This window comes from Humulus lupulus, chromosome 7 (genome assembly GCF_963169125.1).
Source record: "Humulus lupulus chromosome 7, drHumLupu1.1, whole genome shotgun sequence".
Lineage (NCBI taxonomy): Eukaryota > Viridiplantae > Streptophyta > Magnoliopsida > Rosales > Cannabaceae > Humulus > Humulus lupulus.
This window is the reverse complement of record NC_084799.1, coordinates 56737450-56758307: the sequence shown is the minus strand read 5'-3', so window position 1 is coordinate 56758307 and position 20858 is coordinate 56737450. Positions and strand designations below refer to the sequence as shown.

General features: G+C 35.4%; 2 protein-coding genes across 2 annotated transcripts; both read right to left on the bottom strand.

Annotated features, from left to right (window-relative positions):
• Nucleotides 1-2880: 2880 nt before the first annotated feature.
• LOC133791727 (uncharacterized) lies at nt 2881-10317 on the bottom strand. Its single transcript, XM_062229645.1, has 7 exons — nt 10204-10317; nt 10055-10114; nt 5742-6136; nt 4633-5644; nt 3791-4230; nt 3627-3703; nt 2881-3512 (listed from the first exon to the last, which is right to left on the bottom strand). Exons 1-7 carry the CDS (start codon nt 10315-10317, stop codon nt 2881-2883), a joined length of 2730 nt encoding a protein of 909 aa, XP_062085629.1.
• Nucleotides 10318-16161: 5844 nt separating this feature from the next.
• Nucleotides 16162-19935, bottom strand: LOC133791726 (UDP-glycosyltransferase 87A1-like). Its single transcript, XM_062229644.1, has 2 exons — nt 19857-19935; nt 16162-17093 (listed from the first exon to the last, which is right to left on the bottom strand). Exons 1-2 carry the CDS (start codon nt 19933-19935, stop codon nt 16162-16164), a joined length of 1011 nt encoding a protein of 336 aa, XP_062085628.1.
• Between the last annotated feature and the right edge of the window lie 923 nt (nt 19936-20858).

The following is a 20858-nucleotide window of genomic DNA, read 5'->3' as shown; positions in this document are numbered from 1 at the left end:
CGAGTTGTTTGAGTGGCCACGACATTAGGATTTACAAATAGAAACATAAGCTGCTTATGATGGTCTAAGAGCCATTTGTAGAGTGTCCTAACAAAAGTATATGAAAACATAATTAGCTAGACTTATTAGTCAAATAAATAAAGCTAAATAAACTAAATTTGTAAAATGATACCTAATGTAGGAGACTATAATAGTTTGGCCAATTTTTTCACCTCTGACCAACTCAAGTATGTCGCTCTTCAATATGTACAAGCCTAACATATCCGTAGCGAATACATCATAGTCAATGCATGCATTTACACACTCACCGTCAGGCCACTTTGATACTAAATTATAAATCTCTCTCAAGTAAGGTGGTAACTGAAGCTCTTGTTGAACCTCTTGTGTTAAAGGTTCTTGTGGATGTCTTAAACGTTCTCTTCGTTGTTGGGCTTCAGTTACTAATGGTTGCTTTGATTTTCCTTTGGCTCTTAAACCATCTTGTAAACATATAAATAATCAATTAATGAACATATAAATAGTAAAATAAAAAATTGATTAATATAATATAAGCACAATATTACCTGTTCATCCTAATCAGAAAATATAACTAAATGTCTAGGTCACGCTATTGGGACATTAACAGCTTGAAAAACTGTAAAAATCTCAATTGCAGGAATGGGGTTAGGGAGTCTAGCCGGTTCCTTAAGAGCATATTTTATCACCACGCGATAATTTGTGTCTCCTAGTGGTACGTAGTGGAGATTAGTTTCCCCAGTCTCAAAAACGACTCCCAAGGCAACAATATTTTCAATTGACCCAACAGCTAAACGACATTTACGTTCCTATAATACAAAATATACATGTTATACATATAAGTGATGATGTAATAGTAAGAAAAATCGATATTCTTTATCTAAACAATTATTACCAGTATAGAAGGCGTTTCATAGCAAGGTGGTTCTTGTAGAGGTGGGTCGGGTACATAAAAGTCCACTCCTGCTACCCCATCCATAGGAGGTTGTGTAGGTGGGTTCGATACGTTAAAGTCCCCTCTTGCTACCTCGTGAGTAGTAGATTGTGGTGGGTCTGGTACGTAAGTCCCCTCAAATGGTACTCCCGATGCAGTCGAACAAGATCCATGCCAACTTTGCTGGGATTTGTTGGCTTCAATCAACTTGTTGATAAGTTCTTCTTGTTTACGATATCGTTCATCCATTTCACGATATTTTTCTTCTTGTTGACGATTAAGGCGTTCTTCTTGTTCACGAAGACATTGCTCGAAATCATATTTTTGGTTCTCTTTCGTTTTCCATGATGTTGGCCTTGGAGTGTCAAAGAATTGTGTGGGAGTCACATCTAGACCTAAACCACGAACATGCCCTTGGGCCTCAGGGGTGCCCAACGCCATTGTCAGCACATCATTAGGGCCGTCAGGCTCCCATTCTCCTTTTGTTTGGAGCTGTCAGTAATGATCCTGTGAAATGAGATACATTAGTTAATCATATTCGTCCTTTGTCAATGAGTATTAGTATTGACAATCACAAAACATATAATTATACACTTACAATTCTCTTTTGTATCTCTGTTGCACCCCCAACAAGCTCTCCTTTCTTGTTCTTCCTAGCTAATGCCCACAAATCAGCCCTATCTAATTCAAACGCTTGGTTCCCAAGAACCTCTCAAGCATGCTGATATCCTCCTCTAGAGAGTTTGTGGTTGTATTCATTCTTTGCTCGTAAAGCTTGCATCTTCTCTCTTATAATTTTCCAATCATTACTCAATCTCTTATTAACAAAATCAAGCCAAACTTCTGGGGAGATAGTAGACTCATATCCTCTAGGTTTTCGAGGAGGGAACTCATTTGGAATTTTTTCCATTTGGTCGACTACGAATCTTTTGGTTAGATAAGTTCTCCAACTTCTAAATCGCTAAGCTGCTTTAGACAACAATCCTTTTTTGTGTGTATGGTCTAACCCAAATGTTTCCTGCAAGTTTAAAATGTGAAACATATTATAAAAAATTTACTTGTCACTTCTGGATTTCCATAATATACACCAATCTTGCAAAGTCATGAGCTTATAAGTTAAATTAGTACATAAAACTAGGAAGTAAATAAAAGCTTAATAAGATAATAATGAATAAAGGTAAAAGAATATATGACTTGTAAGTGGGAAACAAACATAACCAAACAAACTCATAATAATAAAGTTAAATAATTATATACATATATATTTATATTGATTTGGCTGGCAGCCGTCACTTTAAAGCTCATCAACTATTTTAATTTATGTGCATGTGCTGATTAGATATATGTGTATGGTCTAATTCTTGTTTTCATGCTCTAAAAAGTATTAAGGGAAAAACCTGTAAAGATATTAAACATATATATGCAATCAGTATAACTTTGTATCTATTGATTCTTCACTTGAAAGTATCTATCTACTATTGAAAACAAAAAAATCTAGTAGTTTACGTACCTTCATTATCTCCCATATTTGTCTTTTCTTTTCTTGAGGTACTGCTGCCCAATCTTTATACTCTATTGATATAGTTGTTCGTACAACAGACCCTAGCTTTGATGCCAAGTCTATCCTCCCGTCACTGATTGCTTGACCAAACTCATTATACTCAACCTTAATTTGCTTCCCTTCACTTCTCAATTTGCTAATTTTTTTCAAAAAGGATGGCCCCCTACTCGGTATATCACCCTCCTCCATATGCTCTTCTTCTCTAACCTCCTCTTCATTTTCCTCTTCATTGGAATCATCAGCCAAAGGATCATATGAAGACATCTGTGATTAAAAAATGAAATAAATGAATTAATAAACAAACAAGTATTAATGCTCTCTTCAAACAAGAACAACTTATAAATGCCACAACAAACCCATACCTCAAATCTTATAAATCAATCCATAAACCTTCTCCATTTTCACGACAACAAGAACTATCACCATCAATTTGATCATCATTTTCAGGTAAAGTGTATGTGCAATGTTGTCCAACAAGAGGTATATCGTGCAAATCACCGTCATTACTATTCCAATTTCTTGATTGTGTTGTGAGCACGACAGACCACTGTTTATTTGCTGGATCATCCACATAAAATACTTGTGTGGCTTGGGTAGCCATTATGAATCGATCAGTTTTGTGCCCTAATAGATTTAGATTTACTAATGTGAAACCTAAATCTTCTTTTTTGACTCCACTATCACTCTTCACCCAATCACAAAAGAAAACAGGCACTTGAGTTATGATATAGTCTAACTCCCATATTTCTTTAATTACACCATAAAAAGACATATCAAATTCAATAGGATTTCGGTCTTTCGATGTAGATACTTGGAATGTTATAGCAATAAGACTTACACCACTATTTTGTGTGTTTCTATTTTTATCACTCTCCATAGTAGCAAACTTAGTACCGTTCACCATATATGATGAAAATTTAGTGACATTAAGAGAAGGACCTCGACAAATCCACTTAATAATGTCTGACACATTATTTGATGGGTTTCTCAAATCATTCACAACTTATTGAAAAAAAAAATTTATCAAAACAACATGCAAAACAAACAAACATTAGACTAAACTCAAGAAATATTGAAAACAAAATACCTTCTGCTCTAGCCAACTACTAAAAGTACGATAACGTTCGTCTTGTAACCATTTTTTGTTCTTAGACCTAGATGGAAATTTTGTCTTCATCCAGTTGAAATGTTGTCTAAATAAAAATTTACGTGTTATTAGTAAGATAATTGTGATATTTTACAACAAACACAATACATGCATTATATGAAAATAAACTTACTCAATGTAAGGTTGAATTTCATTAGTATTCTGTAACACAAGACGATGTGCTTCATTTAGTTCATCTTGTGTAACTGTGCATACAACACTACCTCGACGACTCTGAATGTCAGCATTAATTACTTCATTAAGCCTAATTCTATGTACACCAGACATGTATTCAGAACAAAATTCAATTGCCTCTTCAACAATATAACATTCAATGATGCACCCTTCGGGCCGACTTCTATTCCTTACATATCCTTTAAGAATCTTCATATATCTCTCAAATGGATACATCCATCTGAAGTAAACTGGACCACAAAATTGTACCTCTCTAACTAAGTGGACAGTGAGATGAATCATTATATCAAAAAAGGCAGGTGGGAAGAATTGCTCCAGTTTACACAAAATATAAGCAATTTCATGTTGTAGCTTGTCTAGCGTATACACATCAACCTCCTTGGAACAAAGTGACTTGAAAAACAATCACAACCTTGTGATTATCTCTCGAACGTTTTTAGGTAAAACTGATCGAATCACTATTGGTAGTACATGTTGCATTAGAATATGACAATCATGAGATTTCATGCCAGTCAAAGTACAAGTTTTCATGTCTACCAACGACCTTATATTTGAACAATATCCGTCAGGGACTTTTATATTGAACAAACAATCATAAACTTCCCTTTTTTCATCTTTAGTCAATGTGTAACAAGCAGGTGGCAAAAATGTCCGGCCATTGCCTGGCTTTGGAGCTAATTCCTTACGTATTTTCATTACAGTCAAGTCTTCTCTCGCCTTAATTCCATCCTTACTCTTTCCAGGAATATTCAAGAAAGTTCCAATCAAACTATCACATACATTTTTCTCTACGTGCATGACATCTAAATTATGACGCACAAGTAAAAGTTCCCAATATTCAAGCTCGAAAAATATAGACTTCTTTTTGTAATAACTTTTTGGTTCCTCCACAACCTTCGCCTTTCCATGACCCTTCCGCTTCTTAACTATACTTACTTTAGACTTCCCCATCTTGAAAATGATTTTAGACATCTTCTCGAGTACTTGGCTTCCACTTAAAGGTCGGGGAGCCTCCCCAAACTCTTGTTCGCCATTAAATGCCTTCTTCCAAGTTCGAAGTATATGAGTACTCTTCAAGAACTTCCTGTGTCCCATATAACAAACTTTACGGGAGTGTTTCAAGTACTGAGAGCATGTTTCTTCTTCACAAATGGGACAAGCTTTATAGCCTTTCACACTAAAACCTGATAAATTTCCATAAGTGGGAAAGTCATTGATTGTCCACAACAATGCCGCTCTAAGGCTAAACTCTTCTTGCTTGTATGCATCGTAAACCCTAACCCCTTCATTCCACAAAGTTTTTAAGTCATCAATAAGAGGAGCTAGATAGACGTCAATGTCATTCCCTAGTTGTTTAGGTCCCGATATCAACAAAGTCAATAAGGTAAACTTCTTCTTCATACACAACCATGGGGGCAGATTGTATATAACAAGCATGACAGGCCAACAACTGTACTTACTACTAAGGTTATTATGCAGATTTATTCCGTCAGTAGAAAGACCTAGACGAAGATTCCGAGATTCATCGCCAAAAGATGGCCACTTCAGATCAACTCTCCTCCAAGCTATACTATCAGTTGGATGTCTTAATTTACCATCCTTCACTCTCTCATTTGCATGCCATGACAAACTCTTAGCAAGTTCAACATTTCTAAATAGTCGAATGAAACGGGGTATAGGTGGAAGATACCACAAAACCTTGGTGGGTATTCCTTCCTTAATATCCTCACCATTCCTTTTCTTTTTCCACCGTGACTCACCACAAGTAGGGCATGATTCTGCATCAGAAAACCTATTTCGGTATAGTATGCAATCATTAGGGCATGCATGGATTTTTTCATACTCCATGCCTAATGAACATATTATTTTTTTTGGCCTCATAAAATGACATTGGCATCTCATTACATTCAGGCAACAATTCTTTCAAAAAACTAAGTAAATCTGTCAAACTTCGATCACCCCATCCATGTTTTTCCTTCAAATTAAACAACCTTAGAAGCGTTGATAACTTGGTAAATCTTTTACAATCAGGGTAAATCGGTTTCTCAGCGTCACTAAGTAGTGTCTTAAACTTGTTTGGGTTTACTGTTGATCCATAATGTGCATCATCAATCATTTCATCCAATGAATCCCAATTCACTTCATCTCTATTCCTCCTAACTTTACTAATCCTACTAGGGGGATCTGGTATATTAGGGGGTTTCTCCCCATGACTATACCATATCTTATAACTTCTGTCAATCCCATTAAAGAATAAGTGTTCTTTGATCTTATTGAAACTCAACTTTGTTACATTAAAACACTTTAGACATGGACAACAAGTAAAGTTTGGGTCTCCCCCATTCTCCAAACAAAACCTTAAGAAAAAATCAACTCCATTCTTGTACTCCTCAGATAACCTATTCGCTGACATCCATTTTTTATCCATATATTCTCTTCTATACAAATTAAAAAAGGATAAATAAATAAGCATATTAGCTTATTAAATAAATAAGTATGCTAGCTCTTCCCCTATATTACTAACCTAACCATTTGTTAATTTATATCAATCAAATCAATCAAACACATGTAAGAAGATAAAACAAAATTAGAAAGAAAAAAAAGGCAACATTTTCTCTATAATACTGACCAAGCCATCAATAAAAAGTAAGTCAAACAATAATTTTTTTTCCTTATATCTCCCAGCAGACAAACAAGCCCAGAACCTACTTCACTAAAGCACACAAGTTCTCAACCTTCTGTTATCACCGCAGCACACAATTTCTCAGAACCTACTTCACTACGGATGAATATCTAAGATATTCAAACTCTTCTAACATTTGTATAATATTAATAAAAGAATTAAAAAATATATATTCATACGTACCTCTTTCAATTTAAAAGGCGATCAAGCTAGCTAATTAACTTTCCAACGCTCAATCCTTGTCAATTGGATCTACAACCTGAAGAATGTAATCAATACCTATAAGATTAATATAGAATAAAAATTAAACAAAACCATAATGTTTCTAATTAAAGTTTTGGACATCTTAATCAGTGTTATACATTTAAAGTCACTAACCAAAATAATAATTTCTAATGTCACAAGTAAATGTTGTGACTTGGGAAAAATATTTGTATACTAGTAACCTTAAATATTGTAATGAAGATATCTATATATATAAATATATATATATATCTACAGTCAATTGGACTCTGATTTTTTTCCCTTTTCTAACATAATAGAAGTTACCGTAGCTTTGTTAAATGCCAAAAAATGAAGTTCTCTGTTTGTGATTATTTTTGTTTTTCAACACATCATATGGAATTTAGGATGTGTTTTTATCAATAATTGGGTTTTTGGTGTACTTTTTTTGATGAGGCTACAAATGAGCTCTACTTAAATCAAATTCAATTAACAATATATTGGAATATTTATGCAGATTGTGGTTGGTGGAAGAAACAAGTATTTAATAAATGGGAAACTTGCTCAGCCTAGTATATATATATACATATATATAAATTATATCATAGAAAGTGGGAGAACAAGAGAACGAATACATATATATAAATTATATCATCTTCCACCATCGATGTTTTCTCCCTATATCCAAATTAAGGTACCAAGTCAACCCAGTTAAATATCAATATTAAAACAAACTCTGAAACATGCTTGACCATCCATGCCCCAATCACAGACCCCGGAATACAGTCAGTCAGGCATACACTTCACAGAATTATAAACTAAATTAAAAAGAAAAAAGAAAGGATCTTCATTATACTGATCATTTTATAAGACCAACTCAAGCAAAGGCAGAGAATATATAATCCAAAATCTTTAACAACAAAATATGAAACAAAAAAATAAAAGAAGAAACTTTTTTCTTTTTCTTAGAAGATCAAAACGAAACCTCCCCATCAGATGTTATGATGTATAAAACAGTTCAGAAAGGTTGGAGTTGTATACCATAATCCCCAATAGTCTTGGGCGAAGGAGAAGGGGACCAAGGTTTCAAAGCAACATCCTTGATCAGACAGTCTCCACAAGAGAACGAATACATATAAATTATATAGCTTCATTATTAACTTGTTTATGCATCTGTGTTTTCTCCCTGATTAACACTCTGTTTCTTTGTTGCCAAATTCAATATTTTGCATAGAAAAGAAATGTTGATCAATATCACCAAAAATAGGAAAAGCTAGAATGAAAAAATATATATATATTATAAGTTTAATGGGCTATAAATTATTTCCCTCTGGTTGTTTTAAGAAAGTACTGTCTGAATTTTTCTTTTACATTGCTAGAAACAATGAAAACCCAAAAGAAAACCAAGGTGAGAGTGAGAGTGAGAGTGAGTGCAGTGGCTTACCTTCAAACCAAGACAGAGAGAAAGAGCAATAGTGTGGCGTGGGGCTCGGGTTCGGTTGGGTAACGATCTAGTCCTGGAATAGGAAGATCTTTGCTATGAACGCCTACCAGAATTTTGCTTCCGATGAAGGAATGTTGTGCTCTGCGTGGGGAGACGAAGATGCCGTTGAATCCGAAAACTGGAGGTCTTCGAATGGTGATCGTGGGGACTTCTATTGTAGAAGGGAAGAGGGTACAAAGATGAGGACATGCAGAGGTGTCTATGGAGATTTCAAACCCAGAAAAAAATGGCTCTTTGCCATTTCAAAGATAGAGAGAAAGAGCAATATGGTGTAGCGGGAAAGAAGAACAAATTTCAGAAAATGGTAGGGGAAAGGGCGCGCGGGCATAGTGATTATTTCATGTCGCCCCTTGGCCTTTTTTGTTTTTTTTTTTTAAAAAGTACACAGAAATGTAAAATATAAAATTAAAAATTTCAAAATTATATATAATGACCCACATTACATTATATCTCTTGTAAAGGGGGACATGATATATAATATTTCATGACCCTCATTAACGGACATGAAATATGCTCTACAAAATTTCATGACCTTCACCATAAGTGTAGGTCATTAAAAAGAGTCATTAAATAGTTAGATTGTTGTAGTGAGTCCTTTTATTATTAAGAACAAAAGTTCTTGCCACCACAACAACAAACTTACAGTCTTTTCTTAAATGATACATTGAAAACTTCAAAAGAAGAAAATGGAAAACTAAGATAAATACTTATCTGTTTTAGTTCAATAAAATAAGAGAGCTATCAAGAAAGAGCTAGGGAATTTTCAGATGAACAATAAAATAAGAGAGAATCAGTAGAGAATTTTTTCAGTGTTTTTTGTTCTGTTTTTTAAAGCATTTTTTTTAGAGTGTTTGTACATGGAGCAAATCTCCCTTTGTGTAATTTTGTACTTGATACTCAAGAAAGAATAAAGTCTAATCAACCATTATTTGGGGCTATTCTACCTTGGACATAGGCTTTTAATTGAGTTGAACCAAGTAATGTGTTTGGTGTATTTTTTGTTTTAAAGTCTTATCATTTTTTATTCTATGTTTCTGCATTACTCTTTCTTGTTTTGCTGATTACTCTTTCTTGTTTTGCTGTTCTTTAAGGGTGTAGGATTTACACCACATTTCTAAAAGAGACTTGTTTAGTCCATATATGAATAGAAATAATCAGCACACATATCAGATCAGAGCCTAACAGAGCAAGAAAATTAAATAAATTAGACAACAAAATTTATATATACTACATGATACTTTTAAGCAGTTTTACCACTGAAGCTGATCATATAAACATAATCAAAGGTTATAGAATAATTGATAAAAAAAAACAGTGGTACAAAGCCATATCCGAATCAAAATAACTTAAATAACATTACAAATCAGTTTTATAGTAGTGCATCTTACCCTAACAACCTCGTATAGTGAAGGGATCTGTCACATCTTTCCCATGACTAGCTGGAATTTCCTAATTCTCTAAAACATGAAAAATGGGCCGCATCAATCCATGATTATTTCTTAGTATTTATAGACACAAGATGATTAATAGAAAGCATGCCTCTTAATGAGACTACAGTATGTATCAAGATGAACTTTGTTCAAATCATTAACAATTTGATGAATCAAGATTCAAAAGTTCACAGTGAAGAAATTAGTATCATGCAAGTAAAAGTTAGAAATAAAATCAGTACGCGTGCGTTAAAAAAGGAACAAGCAAATTATTAGAAAAGAATAAGATAATGATTATGTAAAAGCTTACTTTAGAAAGCAAACTAAAGTCAAAAGGTGCAGCATGGGATTGAAGAGTTATACCTGCATGGAGGCACACTTGTCGATGACTTTATCTACTTGCCTTTTGCCTTCAAGGCCACCCTAAAACATAAATTTAATAATGAAAATTTTAAAAAGTACTAGTTTTTCAGTTTTTTCTTTTGAAAAAAAAAAGAGATGATTTAATGTACCTCTATTACCCGAACCAGGCTTCTTCTGACGCCATATTCTCCTCTACAAAGTGCTTCTTTTGTGTTTGGAAAGTTGCCAGTGGCAATAGCAGCAGCGTCTGAAACTCTTCCCATTGAATTAGATCTTGGAATACCTATTTATGCAAAAAGACTAAGAATGAGAAGCCAACATCATCAAAGACTGACTAGTGTGTTGTGCAGATAACAACAGGAGAAAGAGGCGGAAAAAAGGATACAATATTTTAAAACTAGAAAATAGTACAAGTGATCCAGCAAAAATTAGCAATAATATCAGTAAGACATTTGTTGTTGGCCCATTATCTTTTCAAAGAAGATCTAGTAACTTTTATTGAATGTAAACATGTTTGAAAATTTTCTCTCCAAGCCGTCACATTACTACTATTATTGATCGAAAAGCAAACTCTCGTTTAGAGCTTGAAAATCAACCCTCAGCTTTGTCCTAGCTTTTTCAGAAATATTAAACATGAATTCTTTTGGAAGAAAATTAAAGCAAAAGGCTTATTTGGGATACAATTACACTCAAAGTCTAGGAAGACTACCAATCAACTGCTTCATTCCTAATTACATACGTGATGGAAGAGATTATTAGGCAAAACAATGGTAGAATGGTCTGGTATTTTAGATATTTCTTCCTCCACAACACTGATCTAAGAAGCATATAGATATTGTCACACATTTATTAAACATGTAAACTTTGTTATGCATTATCATCGAATATAAAAGATGGAAAATGAAGCATCTTCAAAGATTAACGAAAGAACTAGTCCTTGGTCCCAAAAATCTATCAGCATATGTAAATTCCATCAGAAAATAAAACCAAGCAAAATCTGATAGTTACACAATGCACCCATCAGAAACTGATCACAAATTTGTTTGCAACGAGCAAGTTCCCCATGTTTCTAATACACTAAAAAACAATATTAGTTTGCAACGAGCAAGTTCCCCATGTTTCTAATACACTCAATTTCAAGTAATCAAGTACATGATCAAAGCTTATTTGCTTAGTTTATATAAACTCAGACAAAAAGCATGTATATACAATTCAAATATTCAACAAAGAAATTAACAAAAATAAGATAGAGAGTACTTATGATTAGCCTAATCCATTACAAGCACAAAAGGAAAAATTTAGAACAACATTAGCCCAAACTTACAAGGGGAGGAAACTAATCAAAGCTTAATACTAGAAACAAAATAAGAAAGAAGAAACAAGCTAAAAATTGACACCACACAAACCTAAAACATAACTCAATTCATAGAAGAGAAATTTCCCTGCAGTTATTGAAGAGAAAATGAATGAAGATAAAAATAAGTGAAAACCTAGTTCAACAAAAAATAATATAACCACGAAATAAAATTGGAGAGTGAAAGTTAAAGTAGGTCTCACCATTACTTCTATAACTATAAGTGCACAAATCTGCATAATAAAATATTAAATTTACCATATATTAAAAGCAAGGAAGTAATAATAAGGTATGAGCATTGAAAAAAGAGAAGACTTTGTTCTAAAATTACGTGGTTCAGCTTTATAATGTATGAAATATAATCGAGAATCATGCACCAATGACACAAGTATAAATCAATAAATAGATGCAACAAAACTTTGAGTATACTTTAATGACTTAATATAAACTTAAACACTAGCTGTGCGAAGTCAATAATTCAACAAGCAAGCAAAGATCTAAAGACAATATATATATATATATACATATATAAATTCATAAGGATAGCTCTGCCATCTCTTGCTTAAATAAAACCCCTTTTTTTTCTTGAAATATCTCTGCCATCTTTTTCTTGAATAAACCCCTTTATTTTTTTTTCTTCAGATTTCACTCATAATGCAAAACAGGGGCAGCAAGTGGAAAAAGAGAAGAAACTTGCAAATGGCATCATCTTAGGCACATGGACTCGATAGATTAGTGCACTTTTCAAACAGCTGTGTTGGATTTTTTTTTAAATTTAAAATGGTATTTTCCTAGACAGAGGCCACACACTTAATTCATTAAAACAAAGTAGAATACAACACAACATAAGCAACCAACCCCTGCCCAAAGTCAGACTTGAAGGGACCAAAGAAAAGAAAGATTGTTTGCTAAACTAAATTTTGATTCCCTTTGTTTGTATATTTCAGAACAAAACTTCACTCTAATCATATCCATAATGTATATTAATTACATAGTGTATATTAGTTTATATTATAAACTTAGACTATATAATTTTTAGTTTATAAATATTATTCATAAATGTATATTAATTATTAATGATATCTAACTCCAACCATTCAATACTATTACTATAAAATACAAAAAAAAAAAAAAAAGAGTTTACAGCTAGTTAGTTTACAGCTAATATCATCAGGTTAGTTAGGATTTGTAGGAAAGATCTCCACATATAGATCAACAAAGAGATTTCAAACTCAAATTTCTTACTCAGGATTCAAAAAAAAATTTAGATAGATATTACTTGCTTGTCAACTTTAGGCAAACATATATTAGCAAAACTAGCTCACAAGAATAACAGTAACACAGTTAGAAGAATCAAATGTAATAATGCACAAGAATCTGAGATTACACCATAAGTCTTTATTAAGCATCAACAATCTGAGATTACACCCTATACACAGTTGAGAAGAACTAGCACACTCAAATTATAACAGTTCACACATAATAAACCATGCAAATATTGAGGACATAAATAATACAAGAAAGGAAAATGCAGCAAAAGTGGCAAAATGATAAAATTTTAAAGAAATGAATATCGGTAAGGGAAAAAAAACCAACTCTTTATTAGCAGTTACTCCACAAAAGTGGTGTAGAAGACACTCCAGACTATTTCTCTCCAATTTCAGTACCCTTGAGGCCTGAGGCAAAGAAAAAAGAGAAAAACAATTCAATAATGAAATAATAGCAGATAAATGTTTAAATAATTAGTAGGTGGAGGCATTTCAAAATTTAGAAGAGTAACAACACAGCTCACAATTACTCCTAATTAAAAGGAAAATCACTATAGCCTAGTTCTATAATCACTGCTCACATATGGTATTATGTTACCATCAGAATATCAATTGACAAAATTTGAAGCATTATAAGAAAAACAAAATTAGTCAGCAACTACAAGGCAGGAATTTATTGTTACGGAAATCCCATGATTTATATTTATATATAGAGAAGATAAAAAATTACATTATCACCCAAGGAAGAAAAAAATACATCCAGTTGATATATTGTATTAAAATATCAAACATACATGAAGAATTTATTCAACAGCCTGGAGTGCAAACTGCAAATAGATTTCAGGTAAAGAGGAGTGTCCTTCAATCAACAGACTCCCAATACAAGATCAGGGGTAAAGGCTAATAGATCCATGAAAGATGCTTCTTTTTAAGAATATTTACCAACCTCACACATGGTTCATATAAAATAAACTAAGACAATAAAGAAAAGGTTAATCCAGAATTACACTACAATATCTACAATTCCATTTATGTTTAAAAATTCAAGACCTTAAAGAAGTAATTAAACATACATAAATCAGGAAATGGTAATTGTACAAAGAACATATTTATAAGGGTTTGGAGTGGCATTATGATCACGAATAGTTATTAGATGCATCACTTCCTTGTCTTGGAATGTTTACGAAAAAATCATAATAATAAAGAGCATAATTAACAAAAATCTGGAACCACCACTGAAAGTATGTACACCAAATATCCCAAAAGAATGAAAATGAAACAAAATATTGAGGCTAAGATACCAATGAAAATAAGAAACTACTTCTCCATGTGTAGAAATTATACATGTTAATCGATCTCTAGAAAGAGCAACTGAAATTAACTCCAAATACCAGTAATTTTTATAGTACAATACCTGGCCGGTGCCAAACATATTGCAGATTTAAATGCCAAAATCTCTTTGAAGCCAAAAAATATCACAGTCTGCTCCATGCATCACCTAATTCAGTTCACTATCTTTATCGACAAAATCCATATACGAAAACTGCTTCTGCACCCATTAAAGAACGCTACCAATCATAAACAAAACAGGAAATCAACTCAAGAACAAAGAACCAAGAAACTATTACAAGCAAAGCCATTATAACTATATCAAGCTTAAATAAACAAAGCCTTTCAAATAATTAATTAGATGAAGATTAAAGAAAACCAGAGATTACTAACCAGCGAGTGAATATACTCTTTACAATTGCCATCCTCGCTCTTCAGCAACCAAACATGTTCAAACGGTTGGATCACATTATTAACAAAGATTTTGAACTCCTGTTGAGGTCTCTAAATCGACGGTATCTGAAATGGAGTCTTCGGTTTCATCCCAGTGATCTTATCCTTTGTCGCCACCTTACGGGTGATGAATTAGAATCCTACCCACTCGGCAACTGACTCGCCCCCTTCTTTTTCTTCCCACACACTAACTGAAACCCATCATCCACAACCGAAGTCCCATTCGTCACCCTCCCATCATCCAGCAAACTCTGAGCAAGAGAACGAGAGAGGCAGTGAGAAAAAAAAACAAGAACAAAATTAACTCAAAACTCAACACTCCAAACATACATATATGCATATATAAAATAGAGAGAGTCGAGAGTGTTGGGGTCACAGAAGAAAACTATATATATATTCCTGAATATATATGTGCAGGGGAAATCAGAAGAGTCGAAAAAAACTGAGAAAAAAAATTAAAATCAAGAGTTGAGGGAGGGAGAATATACGTTGTGCTAACTGAGGGATGGAGAAATGTGAGTGGGTTTCGGGGTTTCGGGGTTTGGGTTTGGGTTTCGACGTTTGGGTTTGGGTTTGGGGGTTTCTCCGTTTGGGATTTCTGAAAGTAAAAAAGGGAAAGTGACAAAAACTCTACCAAAGGATGCGAGAAGCCAGTGATAGAAGCCATAGATTTGAGGGATGGAGGAGATTTGAGGGATGAAGGAGACCGAAGCAGGGATTGAGTTCGGAGACCGTACGTAGCCGAAGAAGAAAATGGGTCACTGTTATTTGTGTCCGAAATGTTGAAGATAGTCTGAAAAAAAAATGCTAAGTGGCGGGCTCACTAAAAAATCTACCGCCCTTTTTTCATTAATTTGCCACATATAATACTTTTTCATAATACTTTTTTATTATTATTATATTCATGTGTTATGGAAATGTGTTATGGAAATGGGTATTTGGTGTAGGGCATATCAACATATTTATATAATTATGTAGGTATCCATGTGTGTGGGTAATACCTATTGAAAACTTTTTCATATATATATATATATATATAATTCCCTCCTTGGGCATATGTTTGATTACAAAGTATTGAGATGTCGACGTTTATAGGAGTTAGCTGGATTTAATGGTTCCTGGTTAGAGTCCGTGAAAGAATTATGACTAAGCTAGGGATGCCATGGCCCCCAAAATTGAAGAAAAAGATTATATACATTAATTTTTTATATAATAATTAATATTAATTTTGTTTAGCCCTTTTATTTGGCTTCTCTTAGTATTTTTTGCTTAGTTCCACCATCGATTGGAGTTGCTTCCTGCGAGAATTCTAGATATATACTAAAAGGCTCCTTAAATGGCCAACTGATATTCCTAGTTCAATCTAACATTAAACGAATATATACAGTTTAGGCTACACATGTTAAAACGTATTGTTATTGTTTATTTGGATGTCATTTGTTGTTGTAAAAATTATTGGAACTTTGTATGCCTGCATTGTCTTTGTGAGTACTAAAATATATGGAATCGCTCATACAGAGCTTGATGTTGATCGGCCTAACGGCTTAATAGTACATAAAGAAGACCCAAATATATAAGATTGTTTATTTCTTAATGAAGATATGTGAAAAAGAAAATGAGTAAGCAAACACTGACAATTATATATTTAATTTGTCAATCATAACTCATAGCTTTATCTCTTCAACAATTACTTATTGCTCTTATTAATTGCTTGGTGAAATGTCCTTGATAAAAGCAACAAGATTGTTGTACGATGAACCTCCTTTAGCGATTGCTAGTCGACATGGCTTCTGAAGTTCTTTGACTCTTTTTCTCATCAGTTTCGTGTCATTGCTTTCTGGATCCATGAATCTCCCCACAAGTTCTGAAATCTCATCTCTTTTTACTACACTTATCTGATCTGTCGCTGCACATATTATCTTCTTCTTATTATTATTAACCTTACATCCAATCTTCCAATCCTCAACAATTTGCATGCTATTAGAAAGTTGGTCTGCAGTTATAGGAAAAGTCAACAATGGAACCCCAGCAAAAATAGCTTCCAGAGTAGAATTCCACCCACAGTGAGTCCAAAACCCACCAATAGAAGGATGACCCAACACCCTCAATTGGTCACACCAAGGCACCAAAAACCCCACATCGCCACAACCATCTTTGATCTTTGACACATTGTCACGTGCCACCCACATGTGTCTTACGCCACCAGTTCGTATGCCAGCCACAATTTCATCCAATTGGGTATTTGAAACTGAAAGAAAACTCTCAAACGAGAGGTACAAGACAGATGCTTCAGGTTGAGAATCTAACCACTGTATATACTCTGGGACAGTACCACTAATGATAGTATTGTCATTAGAAGTATTTTGAAGATGAAACTCAGGATTAATACTAATTGGTCCGATAAGGTAGATGGGGAAGGGGAATTTTGGCTTCAAGACGTTAAAAACTTGTGATTCAAGTTCATACACTGAAGTGGATAAGAGATATTGTGCTTTGGACACCTTAGAAACAGCCTCTATTATTAATTCCTCCATTTTTTCACTTTTACTATGAACAAGTCGGTCTGATAAATCTGCTAGGCGAGTTGCAGGAATTCCTGGGATATAGTCTATAATTTCGTTGCCTCGTTCTGTATCTGTAGATTATAAAACCAATGCCCGGACATAAATTGAGATAATAAATAACAAATGGTGAAGTTAATACAAGTCCAAAGAATTAAAGGCCATTTTTTGTTTATATTCAAAAAATTAACTTATATAACGGTGTTATTAAATTATTTTCGTTTATATGTTCGCAGTAGTGTCTTTGTCCATGGGCATATCCGCATATATAGGCAACAAACTTATCACAATGGTTTTGGTGTGTTCAATGTTCGTGCACTGATTCAGATTTTGGGAGTTATGCATGGTTTTAATCTTAGACGTTGCAGAGAGTTGATAAGAGTAGAGCTATTCAGAATTTTTTGGTCGATAATTATTTGCATGTTTTGAGGGGCCCTAATTGTTAAATCATTGTTGCATGTGTCATTTATGTTTTGACACAAAGAAGGAAACAACAAAAATGTTGAGCTGGAAAATTAAATTCATGTGTTTTTTAAAATTTAAAGTTTGGACAGTTATCAAGAAGTCCACTAAAATGGTTTGCATCCCAATGAAATTTTATCACAGAATGACACGACATTTTAGCATAGGACATTAAAATAAAATGTCCTAAAACTTTGGTCTTACTGAGATTCTGAGAGCTGAAGAAATTCGGAAGACACTGAACGAGATGGGGGAGGATAAGGTCGAGGCCTTGACGGGATATCAGTTGCTTTCTACAAACATCATTGGGGTACAGTGCATCACGACTTGTTTTCTATGGTGCAATCTTTCTTCTTGAAGAATGAATTGCCCCCTTTTATCAAAAATACCAATCTGGTTTCTCTCGAAAAAAGAGAACCCAATGAGAGTCAGCGATTATTGGCTGATTGCGCTTTGCAATGTTTTATACAAAATTATCTCAAAGATCCTAGCTTCAAGACTAAAGATCTTGGATAAGTCTAGTTTAGAATAGTTTTATAGTGTGTTTTAGTATTAATTTTAAGTCAAATTGTGAGTATTGTGCAGTATTATGCTTGTGTTTGTTTTGTTTTCAGGTTTTTGCTATGAATTTACGAATGGAGAAGAACATTGCAGATTTAGTGATGAAATTGGGTATTTGGGGAGCTTTTGCCCATTTTGTTTGAATTCGGGAGAGCCGTGAATATTCAGGATGAAGGTGATACTAAAACGAAGGTTGAAAAGGCTGTGAGAGGACAAAGGATCCAAGAAGTCGCGACTTGGTCTATCAAGTCGCGACACGCATGGAGGCAGAGGTGAATCAGCAAAGGGGACAAGAAAAAGGCAGGTCGCGACTTGTTCTGTCATGTCGCGGTGCCTGAACTTCCAGAGATGGAGTGAAGTGCACAAAAATACATGGCTCGTGACTCAGGAATGAGCAAGTCGCAACCCGCCTCACAAAAAAGGGAACACATATTTTTTAAGTGCAAATTTTATGTCAATTTTTAGGAGGTTCTAATGATCTATTTTTCTACAGTTTTATCTCAGTTTTTAGTAGTTTAATTATATGTTTTTGAACATTTATTTTATTGTTTTAGTCATGCCTATTGTTGACCTTGATTTTGGGCAACTGACACGGAGTCAAAATACGCTTGACGTGGATGAATGCGTTGAAAAGAACGTGATGACGAAAATAATAAGAACACGATATTTTATAGTGGTTCGGCCCCAGGATCTGGTAATAACCTACGTCCACTTAGATTGTTATTGATGTGAGATCCAAAGAAGTGATCAAAGAACTAGGGTTCAATGAGTTTCACCAGCCTCTGAAGAACAATACAATATGATTGATATGATAACTCTAATCTCAAGCGATTTTGAAGTCAAAAAAAGAAAAAGAAGGATCGGATCCGCTTCCCTGAGCTCTCTTCTTCTATTTATAAGCTCAGGGAAGATTTACATTGATTTGTTACAGATATTATTTCCTAAATAATCGGATACTCAGGAAATCATGGGAGAGAATTTCAGATTCCATCATAAATGCCTAAGATTTCCTCCGCGTGCTACGTGCGTACGACCAGACTGGTCGTATGAAGAGACCGATCACATAATGTCGAATGTCTTCCTGGTCAATAGTCGAACACAGGTTTTGCCAGGTGTCAACCACGTGCAATTAATTCCTGCCAGAACAAAAACCAAGGCCAGAAAAAGACGCAACCCTTACTCTCCAAGTCAGCCTCCTGCTGATGCTCCCTCGACCAATGGTCGAGGTGAATTCCCTCTTGAAACCGAAGTCCAGAGGCGTGCCCGTCCTCTTCATGCCGACCAGCCGGCCATCGAGTGGCATGTGGTACCCCCAAGTACGGTGACAATTCTCATGATCAGCAACTATTTAAATAAGTACAATCTGACGGGGATAACACTAGTCAGACCTTCCATCGACCAGCGAGCCAACCTGCCAGGGGGGGCCTATAGCTTGCTCGAGATACCACATCGAGGCGGGTGCTACCCTGCCTCTTCATACATTTTTCCAAGGGGTGGCAAACTACTTTGGGGTAGCCCCTTTTCAAATTACCCCGAACGGGTATAGAATGCTGGCTGCGCTCTATATCCTTTATAAGCTCAAGAAATGGCCAGCCCTCTCTCCTCACGAGGTCAATTATCTGTTCGACCTCAAGTCTAACCCCAACCAGGATGGTACAGGGTTCTTTCATTTCTGCCACCAGGAGACTGGACGCACTTTTCTGTCCGACACCACTCACATCTCCAACGTGGGGAAGTATCATCATGAGTACTTCCTTACGCCTGACATTGCCGCGGATAATCTGGCCTTCACTCGAGGAGGTAAGGAAACTAACAATCCTTAAAACAGTAGTTCCTGCGCTTTGAATTTTTCTTGTCGTAATACTCCACTGTTCCATTGTGTTCCAGGTCCATGGTTACGCCCGACCCCCACTCCAGGAATGGAGTCGAGGGCAGCACTCTTAGCCAGTACGCCAAATGCTGCTAAGAGTGTAAAAAACTTGATCAATGAGGCTAACCTTAGGTTGGCTGGCCTTAAGGGTTCCCAACCTGCGACCAGCGAACCCGCGGCGGGTGGTGCTCACGCTGATGTGGGAGCTGAGCAGGGACCCGAGCAGCAACCTCAGGCGCCTCCTCCTAGTAGGAGGCCAACTGGGGTTACAATCAGGGAACCTGCTGTTCCCCATCGAGCAGCAGAACCTTCGGTTCCCAAGGGCAAGGGGAAACAAAAGGCTGCTGAGCCTACCGAACAATCAGATGACTCGTCGGAAGTAAACGGTATATCATTCTCGTTTTTGAATAATCTGCCAATTCCTTCCCATCTATTTGATGGGGACGGCAACTTTAGGAAAGCCCCTTCTTTAAACTCTGATTTCTTCCAGGAACTAGGTAGTTCAGTAGATAATGTTACGACCAGTAGGTGTAGCTCGGGTATTTTACTTGTAATCCTTTTACTTTGATCTCTGCTCCTCGTGATCCTTTAATCTAACTGTTCGAATTGTTTTCCTTTGTGCAAGCATGAACTCTGATGACTTCTTCGAGCACTACCAAACCGCTGCTGCTGCCTCCGTCCTAAAGGACGGCAAAAGGGCTCAAGGGGAAAGCAGTAAGACCCCCTCAAAGAAGGCTCGAATAGAGGACACTCCCGGTGCCAGCCCTTCTAAGGAGAACACGACACCTCCGCCTCCCACCGAACAGTCGTCGCCTGCTCCTGCGAATCCACAGCCCTCCTCTAGGGCCACTGGTAGAGAGACTCTAGACAATGCGTCCGAAGGCTCCCTGTCCAGCCTCATGGTTGGATCGGCCAGGGAAAGAATCTACAAGCTCTCCAAGCACAG

Bases quoted from the DNA above. Each gene is read 5' to 3' on its own strand.
- LOC133791726 (XM_062229644.1), bottom strand. From the start codon at position 19,935: ATGGACCTGGAACACAATGGAACAGTGGAGTATTACGACAAGAAAAAT. The intron at 17,094-19,856 runs GTTAGTTTCCTT...TATAATCTACAG, and splicing joins GAACTACTGTTTTAAGGATT to ATACAGAACGAGGCAACGAA.
- LOC133791727 (XM_062229645.1), bottom strand. From the start codon at position 10,317: ATGGGAAGAGTTTCAGACGCTGCTGCTATTGCCACTGGCAACTTTCCA. The intron at 10,115-10,203 runs GTACATTAAATC...TTTATGTTTTAG, and splicing joins GCCTGGTTCGGGTAATAGAG to GGTGGCCTTGAAGGCAAAAG. The intron at 3,704-3,790 runs GTAAGTTTATTT...ATTTTTATTTAG, and splicing joins GAAATTCAACCTTACATTGA to ACAACATTTCAACTGGATGA.